Source organism: Heptranchias perlo, chromosome 8, assembly GCF_035084215.1.
Source record: "Heptranchias perlo isolate sHepPer1 chromosome 8, sHepPer1.hap1, whole genome shotgun sequence".
NCBI lineage: Eukaryota > Metazoa > Chordata > Chondrichthyes > Hexanchiformes > Hexanchidae > Heptranchias > Heptranchias perlo.
The window spans coordinates 59,953,968-59,970,598 of NC_090332.1; the positions used below are offsets into that span (position 1 = coordinate 59,953,968).

Here is a 16,631-nt window from a genome sequence, read left to right on the forward strand (position 1 = left end):
GCCCCAGAACTGGTCCCAATGCCCCAAGAATCTAAGCCCTCCTCCTGCACCATTTCTCCAGCCACGTTGTTTTATCCTGCTATTACTATATTCACTTGCGTGTAGGGCTGGGAGTAATCCAGAGATTTCTACATTTAAGGTCCTGCTTTTTAACTTCCTCCCTAGCTCCTGAAACTCTGACTGCAGGACCTCATCGCTTTTCCTTCTGTCATTCATTTCCACATGGACCGTGACTTCCGACTGTTCCCCTCCCCCCCTCAACTTGCTCCTGAAAACCCACCTCTTTAACCAAGCTTTTGGTCACCTGCCCTAATATCTCCTTAAGTGGCTCAGTGTCAAATTTTGTTTGATAATTGCTCCTGTGAAGCACCTTGGTTACTACGTTAAAGGTGTTATATAAATGCAAGTTGTTGTTGTTAGGGGAAGCACTGTAGAAGTTTAATAGAGTCTAGAATGGCTACTTTTGTTAAGTCACATATATTCTACAAAATAATCCAGTTTCTTGATTTAAGACATCACTTTACTTGAGCGTTCATCTGTTCCACCTATCGAAAGATTGGAGAAACATACGTGAGCACACATGCAAGTTTACGGTCTCAACTTCACATGACAGATTACATCGTATAGGCAGATAATAGGTAGTGCGAGTTAACATACTTACAGGAGTAATCGTTACCGCTGAACTCATGAAAATATGGCAGACCCAAAATTTGTAATAGTGCTTTATCTCAGATATAGAGGGCAGTAATGACAAACTTTTAATTGATTCAAAAAAGATTACTGGTGATTTTGCTGTCTGTTGCAAAGATTAATGTGATGGCTTTATTTACTTTGCAGTAGAGGACCTGGCTCTGGTTCAGTCTATACTTACAAATCAGGGCCTCGCATGCTGGGATTCTAGTTCTCCCAATCTTTTGCTCTCTGTCTCTAAGAATGAAACACATTGTGGTTTTTGGCCAGGATGTAGGACTATTACATGATTTGTAACGATCACATTTCCCATAAAAATATTAGAGAGGCATAGAATCATAGAAAGGTTACAGCATGGAAAGAAGCCATTTGGCCCATCAAATGGGCCTGCAAATTTTTTTACTTTCAAGTATTTATCCAGTTCCCTTTTGAAGGCCATGATTGAATCTGCCGCCATCACCTCCTCGGGCAGTGTATTCCAGATCCTAACCACTCGCTATGTAAAAAAGTTTCCTCACGTCACCTTTGGTTCTTCTGCCAATCACCTTAAATCTATGTCCTCTAGTTTTTGACCCTTCCGCCAATGGGAACAGTTTCCCTCTATCTACTTTGTCTAGAACCATCATGATTTTGAATACTTCTTTCAAATCTTCTCATAACCGTCTCAGCTCCAAGGAGAGCAACCCCAGCTTCTCCAGTCTATCCATGTAACTAAAGCCCCTCATCCCTGGAATCATTCTAGTAAATCTCTTCTGCACCCTCTCTAAGGCCTTCACATCTTTCCTAAAGTGCGGTGCCCAGAACTGGACACAATACTCCAGTTGTGGCTGAACCAGTGTTTTATAAAGGTTCATCATGACTTCCATACTTTTGTACTCTATGCCTCTATTTATAAAGCCCAGGATCCCGTATGCTTTTTTAAATGCTTTCTCAAACTGCCCTGCCACCTTCAACAATTTGTGCACATATACCCCCAGATCTCTCTGTTCCTGTACCCCTTTTAGAGTTGTGCCTTCTAGTTTATATTGCCTCTCCTCATTCTTCCTATCAAAATGTATCACTTCGCATTTTTCTGAGATAAATTTCCACGTCCATGCCACCAGCCTGTCTATATCCTCGAAGTCCAATTTATCTCAGAAAAATGCGAAGTGATACATTTTGATAGGAAGAATGAGGAGAGGCAATATAAACTACTTCCAATATAAACACTTCCAAGTTTTATGACATCTAAAAATTTTGAAATTGAGCCCTGTACACCCAAGTCCAAGTCATTAATATATATCAAGAAAAGCAGTGGTCCCAGCACTGATCCCTGGGGAACAACACTGTACACCTCTCTCCATTCCAAAAAAACAATCGTTCACCACTACTCTGTTTCCTGTTCCTTAGCCAATTCTGTATCCATGTTGCTACTGCCCCCTTTATTCCATGGGCCGCAATTTTGATGATAACTCTACCATGCGGCACTTTATCAAACGCCTTTTGAAAGTCCATATAGACCACATCAACTGCATTGCTCTCATCTACCCTCTCTGTTACCTCATCAAAAAACTCTATCAGGTTAGCTAAACACGATTTGCCTTTAACAAATCCGGGCTGGCTTTCCCTAATCAATCCACACTCGTCGAAGTGACTGTTAACTCTGTCCCGGATTATTGTTTCTAAAAGCTTCCCCACCACGAGGTTAAACTGACTGGCCTATAGTTGCTGGGTTTATCCTTACACCCATTTTTGAATAAGGGTGTAACATTTGCAATTCTCCAGTCCTCTGGCACCACCCCCGTATCTAAGGATGATTGGAAGATTGTGGCCAGTACCTCAACAATTTCCACCCTTACTTTTCTCAGCAACTGAGGATGCATCCCATCTGGACCTGGTGACTTAACTACTTTAAGTGCAGCTAGCCTTTCTAGTACCTCTTCTTTAACAATTTTTAGCTCATCCAGTATCTCAACTGTATCTTCCTTTATTGAGACTCTGGAGCAGCTTCTTTCTTGGTAAAACAGATGCAAAGTACTCATTTAGTACCTGGGCTATGCCCTCTGCCTCCATAAGTAGATCTCCTTTATGGTCCCTAATCGGCCCCACCCCTCCTCTTACTACCTGTATACATGCCTGTAGAAGACTTTTGGATTCCCTTTTATGTTGGCCGCCAGTCTATTCTCGTATTCTCTCTTTGCCCTTCTTATTTCCTTTTTCACTTCCCCTCTGAACTTTCTATATTCTACCTGGTTCTCACTTGTGCTATCAACCTGACATGTCATACGCCCCTTTTTTCCATTTCATCTTACTATCTCTTTTGTCATCCAGGGAGCTCTGGCTTTAATTGCCCTACCTTTCTGCCTCGTGGGAATGTGCCTAGACTGTACCTGAACCATCTCCTCTTTAAAGGCCGCCCAATGTTCAATTACAGTTTTGCCTGCCAATCTTTGATTCCAATTTATCCGGGCCAGATCTGTTGTCATCCCATTGAAACTGGTATGTTCTCAGAGATGAACTAAGATAACTAGCAGAATGTGATGATTAGGAACAAAGGGTTGCTTGGGAAGAATGTGCCAGGTAGGTTGGCCAGGCATGGCTGCCAGCTAGAACTATCCCTTTGTTCTGAATGGTGGGCATTTGTTTACCCTGCTAAGGTGCAAATACATGTTTATCCGTCTAAGGATAGTCCATTCGTCCCCATTATCATCTACCCTCTGAGTCACAAAGCCACAGGTTGGGGGGAAATTCTCTATTGAAATAACATGCCAGAAATAATTGTGAATCAAGAGGTGAAAGGGAGGAACTTAATAAGGTTGATTGTAAATGTTTTATGTACAAAATTATGAGGGGCACAGATAGGATGGATACTAAGGAGCTTTTTCCCTTCGTTGAGGGTTCTATAACAAGGGGACATAGATTCAAGGTAAAAGGCGGGAGGTTTAGAGGGGATTTGAGAAAGAACTTTTTCACCCAGAGGGTGGTTGGAGTCTGGAACTCACTGCCTGAAAGGGTTGTGGAGGCAGGAACCCTCACAACATTCAAGAAGCATTTGGATGAGCACTTGAAATGCCATAGCATACAAGGCTACGGACCAAATGCTGGAATATGGGATTAGAGTAGACAGGGCTTGATGGCCGGCACGGACACGATGGGCCGAAGGGCCTCTATCCGTGCTGTATAACTCTATGAATCAGCAGGGAAAGGGTTCTGAAAAAAAATATTAGAACTGAAAGCTGACAAGTCCCCAGGTCCTGACGGACTTCATCCTAGGGTCTTAAAAGAAGCAGCTGCAGAGATAGTAGATGCATTGGTATTAATTTTTCAAAATTCCCTAGATTCTGGAAGGGTCCCATCAGATTGGAAAATAGCGAATGTAACTCCTCTATTCAAGAAAGGAGGGAGACAGAAAGCAGGAAACTACAGGCCAGTTAGCTTAACATCTGTCATAGGGAAAATGCTAGAATCTATTATTAAGGAGGTTATAGCAGGGCACTTTGAAAATCTCAATGCAATCAGGCAGAGTCAACACGGCTTTGTGAAAGGGAAATCGCATTTGACTAATTTAATTATAATTCTTTGAAGAAGTAACAAGCAACGTGGATAAAGGGGATCCTGTGGATGTGATGTACTTGGATTTCCAGAAGGCTTTTGACAAGGTGCCACATCAAAGGCTACTGCACAAAATAAGAGCTCATGGTGTAGGGGGTAACATATTAGCATGGATAAAGGATTGGTTAGCTAACAGGAAATAGAGAGTAGGCATAAATGGGTCATTTTCAGGTTGGCAAGATGTAACAAGTGAAGTGCCACAAGGATCAGTGCTTGGGCCTCAACTATTTACAATCTATATCAATGACTTGGATGAAAGGACTGAATGTATGGTTGCTAAATTTGCTGATGACTCAAAGGTAGGTAGGAAAGTAAGTTGTGAAGAGGACATGAGGAGTCTGCAAAGGGATATAGATAGGTTAAGTGAGTGGGCAAAAATTTGGCAGATGGAGTATAATGTGGGAAAATAGTGAACTTGTCCACTTTGGCAGGAGGAATAGAAAAGCAGTATGTTATTTAAATGGAGAGAGACTGCAGAACTCTGCGATACAGAGAGATCTGAGTGTCCTAGTACATGAATCACAAAAAGTTAGTATGCAGGTACAGCAAGTGATTAGGAAGGCAAATGAAATGTTGTCATTTATTGCAAGGGGAATGGAATATAAAAGTAGAGATGTTTTGCTGCAGTTGTACCAGGCATTGGTGAGACCACATCTAGAATACCGTGTGCAGTTTTGGTCTCCTTATTAAAGAAAGGACATAATTGCTTGGAGGCGGTTCAGAAAAGGTTCACTCGACTGATTCCTGGGCTAAGCGAGTTATCTTATGAGGAAAGGTTGGACAAGTTGGGCCTGTATACACTGGAGTTTAGAAGAATGAGATGATCTTATTGAAACATAAGATCCTGAGGGGACTAGAAGGGGTAGTTGCTGAGAGGATGTTCCCCCTTGTGGGAGAGACTAGAACTAGGGGCCAGAATTTAAAAATAAGGGGTCTCCCATTTAAGACGGAGATGAGGAGAATTTTTTTCTGAGGGTCGTGAGTCTGTGGAACTCCCTTCCCTAGAGAGCAGTGGAGGCAGGGTCATTGAATATTTTTTAAGGCTGAGTTAGATAGATTCCTGATTAACAAGGGAGTCAAAGGTTTTAGTCGGTAGACAGGAAAGTAGGGTTGAGGTCGCAATCAGATCAACCATGATCTTATCAAATGGCAGAGCAGGCTCGAGGGGCCGAATGGCCTACTCCTGCTCTTAATTTGTATGTGCGTATGAGTTGCCAGGTAGTGGGATCACATTGACTTTTGTCCTGTCCCGATCTGATTTGGCTGGTGAGCCGTAGCATATGCAAGGTCCTTGTGTTGGGCAGTGGGCGGGCTGCTGGATTTTACATCTAGTTACCTTTAACTAGCATACACGTGTTACCATAGAGATGCATTACATTCTTACCAGAGCATGGGGCATCACCTGAAGCAGCACCCGACATTGGTGTCTGGACAAATACACGAGAAAAAAGTAGCATTTTAAATAAGTCTTATTTATATTATGCATAACAGCCCCAATTTAGGGCATGCTTTGAACAATGTTGAGGTACCACGACATGCAGTGAAAATAAGGACAATTCTGGAATTAATCCTTCTTACATGGGAAAATTTTAAGCTCACATAGAAAGTATCACTCATGGTTAACTATTTTGTATTCAAGAGAAGCTATGTGTCACAAATGTAGTTTGTTTAAGGTCATTCTAACAGAAAGGACCCTGGAATGCTTACATTCTGCATTCCTACCACAGTGTCGATTTTTTGGCAACTTAATAAATCATGGATTTTTAATTTTTTTTTAAAAAAGGTTGCAGTAGAGCAATACTGAATAGCTGAACCTAGAGGTTTCAAGATCTCTTTCAAAATGACAGGATCTAGCAATATTAAGGAGAAATCAGTTTTTTTTTTAAAAAGGGCTTCATCTTTGCTAAATAGTGGCAATTTTTTTTTGTATGCCACACATTGTGATGTGTTGCAGCTTGGTGTAACATGCATCACACAAAAAAAAATCATGGAGTTACTTGTACGTGATGTGATGACGGTGACACGCTATTGTTCTCTCGTCCTGCAATAAAAACACCTCTTTTAAAGAATGTGTGTATATATACATACATACATAAACACACACACTATATATTTTAAATCGATCATTCATTAGGGCCTGCAGATTAAAAACTGAAGTTTTAATTATATTTATTATATATCCTCTGAATTCTGAACTACATATTTTTGTGTTGCCAATTAAATCTTGGCTGCTCAGAATACATTTTTAAAATTTATTTCAATCTTACAATTCCTTCCTCTCCTCAACTATTCGGTGAAACATTCTCAGAGTGAAGAAGCAGGCTGTACCTTGTCCTCTGCCAAAAGCAGTACAGCTTGAAATAAGATCTAATTTTTCCTTCCTCCCTGTGAGGAGGCATATCTTCATGTTCCACGTGAATGCTCCTCTGACAGCCCAGCTGTGTTTGCATGCACAAACCTGTCCTACCACTCGCACAACAAATCCAGCCCCAGAATTTCTCATTCTGGAACACATTGCTTCTAGCAATTCAGCAAGTCACCATTTAGCACTATTGAAAGATGGGCTTCACAATCTCATGCATTTTATACCATCTCAGCACTACCATGCCAGTTATTTTATCTGTACCACTTGTGGTAGTATGAAGTTAGGAACTGTTGAAAACATGGAGAATTTGTGTTAAAGATGAATCTCCATTTGGAGTACAAGTACTGTGCTGTATAATCAATGATATGTTAGTCTCTGTACGTGTACACAAGGTTGGAGGTTCTTGCACTCCAGTGAAAGTGCAAAGAAGACATTCCCTTTCCAAATACTGCATTTTACCAGCAAAAAAACTGAGAAGCTCATAGGTTATGTAGCAGCTATCAAGGTAAAATTCAAGTTAATTTTTCCCATTATATTAAGATAAAACTAGAAAGATTTTGATACACTCCTCTCAGATCACTAGTTGATTACTTCCTTCAGCCAGTAGAAGCTGCAAATCTCGACATAAAAATTAGGTATACACAGTAGTTTTTAAATATTGTCCCAGTCGCTGTGGAATCCACCCTGCAGTATAAACTACAACATATATTCTACATCACCTGAAAATATGAATTCTACAATGTAAATGCAACAATGAATACTATAGTGCCAAACGTTTGAGATGAAAATGCCACGGAAAATACAAGAGCTATGACCAAATCAGCCATCAATTCCTACAAGCAGGAGAGACTTCAGAACGTTTCCTATTGCAAGATGAACACTAACATTGCTATCGGTGGAAGAAAAAGCAGTGAAGGATGGTCTGGGTCTGTGACCTTTATGCAGTGTAGGAGAGGGAGTAACATGCGGCAATAATTAAATTGTATGCACCGGTTAAGCAGGAACCACTCTTGGCATTAGCTCTGGAATGGAACAAGTCAGCTGCCCACCTTCTGAACAGGGAAAAAATAGAGGTAATTGAATTACAACACTAGAATTAAAGGGTGCAAGGAAAGAAAACCAAATGTTCCAACACTACAGCTCTAGCATGTTGTAAGAACCTTTCATAAAGTACATATGTGAATGCATAAATATCATTAAGAGAATGCTAAATTAAAGTGATAGCAGCAATAAATGTTCCACAAGGGTCCAAATGTGTTCTTTAATATAGATGAAGTACTTTGAATACTTCCTTGGGTATTGCTGTGAATGGTCTGATCCCTGTAATGTGCTTACAGAGCTTTAAGATCTTTGGATATACAGAATTTTCTTACTCTATGCAATGCAAAGATTTGGGGAAAAAAACACATTCTTGCAACTGGGATGTTCCCTTAAATATGTTTCACTGGTTACTAATAGGCACTTTTTAAAAAAGACTCATGAATTAATAGTAAATTAGACAGATGATCAAAAAGTGACCTAGCAATAGGAAGCAGGTAATGATAAATGGTAAAATCTCTGTCAGTGGAGTTTTGGAGGAGTCTGTTCTGGGTTCCCAGCTATTTGTAGTGCTCATAAATGACTTGTTACAAAAGGTGCTCTTGCCTATGAAATTTGATGAAGATACCATGTAGCCATATAAGGGATATGAACAGCATTCAAAAATGGGCTGAGGCGCAGATTGATTTTTTAATATAAATGTAATCCGTATTGAAAAAGATGTACATGATGAGAGGGTGTCCTCAGCAAAGGTAAAGAGCAAAAAGGAATGGGTGTGATTAGCGATCATCAATTGAAAGTATCCAGTGGTGGTGGGATAGAGCTGAACAAATATTTTAGTTTTGTTTGATTCCTTTGGGAATTCAGTAACACAAATGGGTGGAGTGGAGTCTATGATAAGGTTGAGTGTACATGGTCTGTAGGAGTGACTTAGTGGGCCAAATGGCCTTTTCAGGTTCTATGCTTTTGTATATTCATATGTAAGCACCTCTGGATTCAATCTGGAGCAACTTTACATTTATATTTTACTTTTCTGCCAATATCCTGCAATAAAAAAAAATTCATAGCCAGTAAAAACACAAGTGCACATGGATATGCACTCGTGTATCAAAAGTATTTTTATTGTAACATAAAATTCTTACATCAATTGCTCTGCTAAACTGTTGTACATTTCTTTCCAGGCTCCTTGTACCAGAAGGTCATTGAAGCATTAATTCATCTCCGTGAAATATCTCAAGATACGAGTCTGCCATTTAAGTCACTCATGGCTTTTTTTTTTACTTCTGCGTTATTGGAAATGAGTTTTGGTCCATTAAGTCCCCAACTTTTTCTTGCAAGATATGAACGACCTCAGCCAGGACAAATAGATGAGTTTCATCCAGGTCCTGAATTATAAATTTTTTCCCCAAAGCATTTGTATCATCCAAGTACAGCAAGAATTGCTTCATGGCTGGGTCACTAAAAAGACAAAAATTTGAAGAGAAAGTACACTAATATTAATGTCAAAGTCCACTCACAGTGTACCACTCCATTCGAGTGAAACCACCCACCTTTATTAATGCAGAAACGAACATACCGCAACCTTGGAACAAATATCATGGTACTTCCCTGTAAAGTTAATTATGCAAATTCACATGAATGATGTGAACAAATGTTGCATAAACTGGATTCCTGTCAGAGCAGAGGACAGTAATTCTCATTAGGTTATGAGCCATGATTCAGAGCTCTCCAACCAGGAAATACCATGGCTCCTACAGCAGGGAGTCCCACCATTCTCCTAACTACACAGAGTGAAAGCCAATGTCAATTTAAAGATCAATAATAAGTTATTAGCTTCAAAATCTTTCTCCACCACCACCCCCCCCCCCCCCCAACTCAATCTTTCTGTTTAAACAGTGAATGCCTGTGACTTCTGTGGAAACTGGTTTGCTCAAGGTGAGGGAATGGAGTTAACATCAGAAGAGATACAGTTAGAATATTTCAGTGGCTATGCCATTAAGGCTGTTCCCCTAAGGTTACCCCTGCCCCAACCCTGAATTCATATCTTTCTCTAGTTTCTCTCCCATCTCTCATGTTCCTCTCCGAGCTCATCTTGATCACAAGATCCACCTCCTGCTCCCTCGACCCTATTCCCACCAAACTGGCCACCACCCAACTTTCCTTCCTGGCCCTCATGTTAGCTGATAACATCAGTTCCCTCTCCTCAGGTACTTCTGCCTCCCCTTCAACTCTGTCATCACCCCCCCTCTTCAAAAAACCCACCCTTGACACCTCTGTCCCTGCAAACTACTGCCTCATCTCCAACCTCCCTTTTCTCTCTAAAGTCCTTGAGCGTGTTGTTGCCTTCCAAATCCGTGCCCATCTTTCCCACAACTCCATGTTCGAATCCTTCCAATCAGGTTTCTGCCCCAGTCACAGTACTGAAACGGCCCTTACCAAAGTCACAAATGACATCCTCTATGACTGTGATCGTGGTAAACTATCCCTCCTCATCCTTCATGACCTGTCTGCAGCCTTTGAAACAGTTAAGCACACCATCCTCCTCCAATGCCTCTCCGCCGTCATCCAACTGGGTGGGACTGCACCCGCCTGGTTCCATTCTTATCTATCCAGTCGCAGCCAGAGAATCAGCTGCAATGGCTTCTCTTCCCGCTCTTGCACCGTTACCTCTGGAGCACTGCTCCCTTTAAGCTGTGTGCAGTGCGCGGCTGCGCAGCAGTTTGTTATGTGCCGCGCACATCATCATTCCGTCCGCACAGTGCTCTCTGGTGGAGATGCTGCTGAGGTGACGTCACTTTGCAGCAAGGGCTGGAGTTAAAGTTAGGTTGGATGGGAGCATAGTACTGCGGATGTCGGCGTCTAGTGTGAGTCAGTGGTACAGCTGCTCAGAGACTGATCTCCACAAATAGTATACTGTCCGATGGATGGATATATATATTTTTTCATTGGACAAAGTGTGTGTGTGTGTGAGAAAATGTAAAAGACCCACACACACAAAAAAAACTGATTTGAGTTTCCAATCAGAAAACTTCAGCACGCGAGGATTCAGTGAGGCGATGCATTTAATTAAATGAAAGCTTTTCACCTCTAGTGCAAATTGTGGAGAACTGAAGACAAACATATTTAAGGCACTGGTAGCAAATAACACTGGAGGGAGTCTACAATTAGTGCAATTAACAGTTTTTGTCACCATCCTATTCAACATTCGCTTCTGAAGTAAACTACAAATGAACCCAAATTACCTGGCATATTGTAATAATCATTCATCAATTTCCATATTTCATGTTTACAAATTAAGTAATTCAGACACAGATCATGTGTAATATTGTTATTAAAGATCCTTCTACAATTGTACTAAAATATACTTTCCAATCACATTGGTACATTGCAATCAAAACAATGAAGTTGATTTAAATTGTTTTATACAACTGCTATCCAAAAGCCCTCAGCTGCCCCAAGGATTGTCTCTTTTTAATCTTTGTCCTTTGCCTCCCTCAGTTCAGGTTCATGACCAAACTGCTCCCTGCCTTACATAGAGGCAGCCAAAACTAATAAGACCTACAAGATGTACAATTGTAATGCAATATTTTTTTAAACCCTGCTGAGGATTCAATAGGTGGGGGGGAGGAGCTTTAATTAAACTGTTCCCTATCCCCAAATTCACACACTGACTGATTTGACAGCTGTTTTATATTTGACTCAATTTAAAAATTCTGATTGCACACGATTTATTTCTGTTTGAGTCAGTCAGAGTCATTAAGCTGATTCAACAAAAAGCTGATTGGAATCATTCCCATCAGATAATTTTTAATAAAATATAAGACGACTGGTCTGCTCAATCCTAGCGCAACTTAAGAAAGCCATTTCACAAATTTATCAGCCAATATAACATTACATTTTTTACAATTATCCATTATTTTGTACGTTTGTTCTGTTTGTTATTTACCCTGAATAATGTTTTCTAAAAAGATGTTCTATTCAAAAAGTTGTGACTTTTTTTAATGGTGGCGCACACAGCCTTTATATTGGTCCGCAAACCCAAATTCATTCCACAGATGGCCGAAAAAAATTAGAGGGAACATTGCTCTGGAGTCCCCCAAGTATCTATCCTTCACCCCTCCTATTTCTCATGTACATGCTGTCCCTCAGCGACATCATCCAAAAGCACAACGTCAGATTCCACATGTACACTGATGACACCCAGCTGCACCTCACCACCACCTCTCTCATTTGTCCGACATACAGTACTGGATGAGCAAATAATTTCCTCCAACTAAATATTGGGGAGACCAAAGCCATTGTCTTTGGTCCCCACCGCAAACTCCGTTCCCTAGCCACCGACTCCATCCCTATCCCTCTCCATGGCCACTGTGAGGCTGAACTAGACCGTTCGCAACCTTGGCGTCCTATTTGACCCTAATATGAGCTTCCGACCACACAGCCACTCAATCACCAAGACCGCCTACTTCCACTTCCGTAACATCGCCCGTTTCTGCTCCTGCCATTGCTCATCTGCAGCTGAAATCCTCATCCATGCCTATTGTTACCTCCAGACTTGACTATTCCAATGCACTCATGGTCATCCTCCCATCTTCCACCCTCCATAAACTTGAGCTCATCCAAAACTCTGCTGCCCGTATCCTGAATCGTACGAAGTCCCATTCTCCCATCACCCCTGTGCTCACTGACCTACATTGGCTCCCAATCTGGGAACGCATTGATTTTAAAATTCTCATCCTTATTTTCAAATTCCTCCATGGCCTCGCCATTCCCTATTTCTGTAACCTCCTCCAGCCCTACGCGATCTCTGCACTCTTCCAATTCTTGCCTCTTGCACATCCTTCGTAATCGCTGCACTACAGGAGGACTCACCAAATTCATCTGGAATCTTATTTTAGTCACTCCACCATTGCAGGCCGTGCCTTCAGCTGCCTAGGCCCTAAGATCTGGAATTCCCCCCCCACACCCTCCTTTAAGACGCTCCTTATAACCTACCACTTTGGCCAAGCTTTTGGTCACCTGTCCCATTACAAATTTTGTTTTGTTTGATAACGCTCCTGTGAAGCACCTTGGGGTTAAAGGCGCTATATAAATGCAAGTTGTTGTGTATATTAATTAACTCCATCATACTGTTGGACTCAATATTTTTAGCTGAACAAATTCACATGACGTGTATGTCAAATGCAAAGTCTGACTATATTCACAAAGGAAACTGCACTTAAAACGTGTCACTGTAGTAGAGATTTCAAAAGTACAATTCTTAAGCTAAGAAATTAAACAAATTTTAATATCTCAAGCAATCAAAGCAGAGGGCTGGGTGGCACAATGGACTACGGTTAGTACGTTGCTCGTCCACCTCTAGGACCCATGTTTGAATCCAATCAGACTGATGGAATGAATTTGTGCAGCCTTTACTCACTTCCTAATGTATGCAGCTAAACATCACAAACAGCCCACATTTCAGCACCAATTTTAAAATCTCATATTCGCTACACATAGCAAATTGGAAGTTTCCTGCCTGCATGCAGATCGTGTTTCCACTGTTTAGAAATCTGCATTTCAGCTTTGGAACCTTCAGCTGCTGATGTTTCATTTTTAAGATCACAGTGTAAGGGGGAAGTCAGATCATTCCTCTGATTCCATGTTTACACAAACTGGAAGGCAAATGGTATGTTGGCCGTCCTTGCAAGGGGATTGGAGTACAAGAGTAAGGAAGTCTTGCTGCAATTGTACAGGGCTTTGGTGAGACCACACCTGGAGTAGTGTGTATAGTTTTGGTCTCCTTACTTAAGGATGAATATACTTGCCTTGGAGGCTGTGCAATGGAGGTTCACTAGATTAATTCCTGGGATGAGGGGGAAGTCAGATCATTCCTCTGATTCCAGTTTGTGTAAACATGGAATCAGAGGAATGATCTGACTTCCCCCTTACACTGTGATCTTAAAAATTTTACAACACCAAGTTGCTGGACTATAACTTGGTGTTGTAAAATTGTTTACAATACACAAACTTTAGCATTGCAATAAAACAGAATCTGCTTTTCAGTGATGCTGAAGTTGGTGTGTAGATGCACTAAGAAATAGGAGCAGGAATAGGACATACAGCCCCTCGAGCCTGCTCCACCATTCAATATGATCATAGCTGACCTCAACTCTACTTTCCCGCCTGATCCCCATATCCCTTAATTCCCTTACAGTCCAAAAATCTCTCTCATCCCTGAACATACTCAACAACTGAATATTCTCCACAGCCCTCTGAGGTAAAGAATTCCAAAGATTCACAACCCTGTGTGAAGAAATTCCTCCTCATCTCAGTCTTAAATGGCTAACCCCTTATTCCTGAGACTATGCCCCATAGTTCTAGACTCTCTAGCCAGGGGAAACAACCGCTCAGCATCTACCCTGTCAAGCCCCCTCAAAATCTTCTATGCTTCAATGAGGTCACCTCTTATTCTTTTAAACTCCAAAAAGAGTATAGGCCCATTCTACTCAATCTCTCCTCATAGGACAACCCTCTCATCCCAGGAATTAATCTAGTGAACCTCCATTGCACAGCCTCCAAGGCAAGTATATTCATCCTTAAGTAAGGAGACCAAAACTATACACACTACTCCAGGTGTGGTCTCACCAAAGCCCTGTACAATTGCAGCAAGACTTCCTTACTCTTGTACTCCAATCCCCTTGCAAGGAAGGCCAACATACCATTTGCCTTCCTAATTGCTTGCTGTACCTGCATGTTAACTTTCTGCATTTCGTGTACAAGGACACCCAAATCCCTCTGAACATCAACATTTAATAGTTTCTCACTACTTAAAAAATATTCTGTTTTTCTATTCTTCCTGCCAAAGTGAATAACCTCACATTTCTCCACAGTATACTCCATCTGCCACTCTCTTGCCCACTCACTTAACCTATCTATATCCCTTTGCAGACTCGTGTCCTCCTCACAGCTTACTTTCCCACCTAGCTTTGTATCGTCAGCAAACTTGGATACTTTACACTCGGTCCCTTCATCCAAGTCATTAATATAGATTGTAAATAGCTGAGGCCCAAGCACTGATCCTTGCAGCACCTCACTAATCACAGCCTGCCAACCCGAAAACGACCCATTTATCCCTACTGTTTTCTGTTTGTTAACCAATCCAATGACACCTCAGAAAAGCTGGAAGGATGACTAATGCAGGAACTGGAAAATAAAATGTATTTGGTGATAGAGATTGCTCGAGGTGAAAATTATTGGAGCACAGTAGAACATGATCTGCCCTGCCCTATACTGAATCTGGGAGTGCTCAATGCTGGTACTGTTAAGCAGAAATGGGAAAGTGTTCATTCCTCATTAGTGACATCCATCACCCTCATTAATACAAAAAAAAAATCACCAAAAAGAAATCGTACTTCCTGCACCTCCTAAATAAGATCCTGCGTTGTGTTTAGAACCAAACCATAGAAGTTTACAGAAAAGGTGGCAGCGATCGTGTGTGTGTGTTGACTCTTAATTAGAGCACTCCAAATCTATTGCCACTGCCCCGCACTCTCCCCATAGCCCAGGTTACTGTCCGTTTCAAAGTATAGCAATCAGTACTTAAATCAAAATTTAAAATACAGGCCACATTGTGTAAATTAAGAAAACCTGTCTGAAGTTCAAATATCACACTTTAGTTTTTCACAACAATTACATTTGAGACGTTGCTTCAGGTGCCACCTTTCATGGTCCTGCAGATCAGGTGCAGGAGTCTTCACAAGATAAGTACCAGTGAAAGAAGCTATTCCATCTATCTTATTCACTCAGGAAAAAAAACTGAAGTCTGAAGTATATTAATGACCTGGACTTGGGTATAGAGGGTATAATTTCAGGGCTTGCAAATGACACAAAACTCGGAAATGTAATAAACAAGGTGGAGGATAATAACAGACTTCAGGAGGACGAAGACAGACCGGTGAAATGGGCAGACACATGGCAGATGAAATTTAATGCAGAGAAGTGTGACGTGATACATTTTGGTAGGAAGAATAAGGAGAGGCAATATAAACTAAATGGTACAATTTTAAAGGGGGTGCAGGAACAGAGAGACCTGGGGGTGCACACACAAATCTTTGAAGGTGGCAGGACAAGTTGAGAAGCTGTTAAAAAAAAAAGCATATGGGATCCTCAGCTTTATTAATAAAGGCGTAGAGTACAAAAGCAAGAAGTTATGCTAAAGTTTTATAAAACACTGGTTGGGCCTCAGCTGGAGTATTGTGTTCAATTCTGAGTACCACACTCTAAGAAGGATATCAAGGTCTTAGAGAGGGTGCAGAAGAGATTTACTAGAATAATACCAGGGATGAGGGGCTTCAGTTATGGGGAAAGACTGGAGTTGTTCTCCTTAGAACAGAGAAGGGTAAGGGGAGATGTAATAGAGGTATTAAAAATCATCAAGGGTTTGATAAGAGTAAATAAGGAAAAACTGTCACCAGTGGCCGAGGGGTCGGTAACCAGAGAACACTGATTTAAGGTGACCGGCAAAAAAGCCAGAGGCGACGTGACGAAACTTTTTTTTAAAAAAAACCAGCGAGTTGTAATTACCTGGAATGCACTGCCTGAAAGGGTGATGAAAGCAGATTCAATAGTAACTTTCAAAAGAGAATTAGATAAATACTTGAAGGGTAAAGATTTACAGGGCTATGTGGAAAGAGCAGGGGAAATGGGACTAAATGGATAGCTCTTTCAAAGAGCCGGCTTAGGCACGATGGGCCGATTGTCGTCCTACTGTGCTGTACCTATCATGATACTGTGAAGTCACTCCATCGTATTACATAACTGTGTTTTATGAATCCAAAGGTTTTTGCTCCTACGAACCTACCAGGAAGATCATTACAAGTGAAGATTGCTCTGTGTGTGAAGAGGTTCTTTCAGGCACGTCCTGAACTTTCCTTTATCCATCTTTAGCATGTGCCCCCTTGTTCTA

The 16,631-nt window shown here is 41.3% G+C and overlaps 1 protein-coding gene across 3 annotated transcripts in view; it reads right to left on the bottom strand.

The window, feature by feature from the left end:
* Positions 1-8,750: 8,750 nt before the first annotated feature.
* The window catches only part of gtf2h5 (general transcription factor IIH, polypeptide 5), a 29,250-nt gene continuing 21,369 nt past the window's right edge, over positions 8,751-16,631 (bottom strand). For all 3 annotated transcript variants that reach the window (XM_067989155.1, XM_067989156.1, XM_067989153.1), the window contains exon 3: positions 8,751-9,142. In XM_067989155.1, coding sequence (XP_067845256.1) covers positions 8,962-9,142 — 181 coding nt within the window. In that variant the 3' untranslated portion in view covers positions 8,751-8,961. The remainder of the gene's footprint in view (positions 9,143-16,631) is intronic.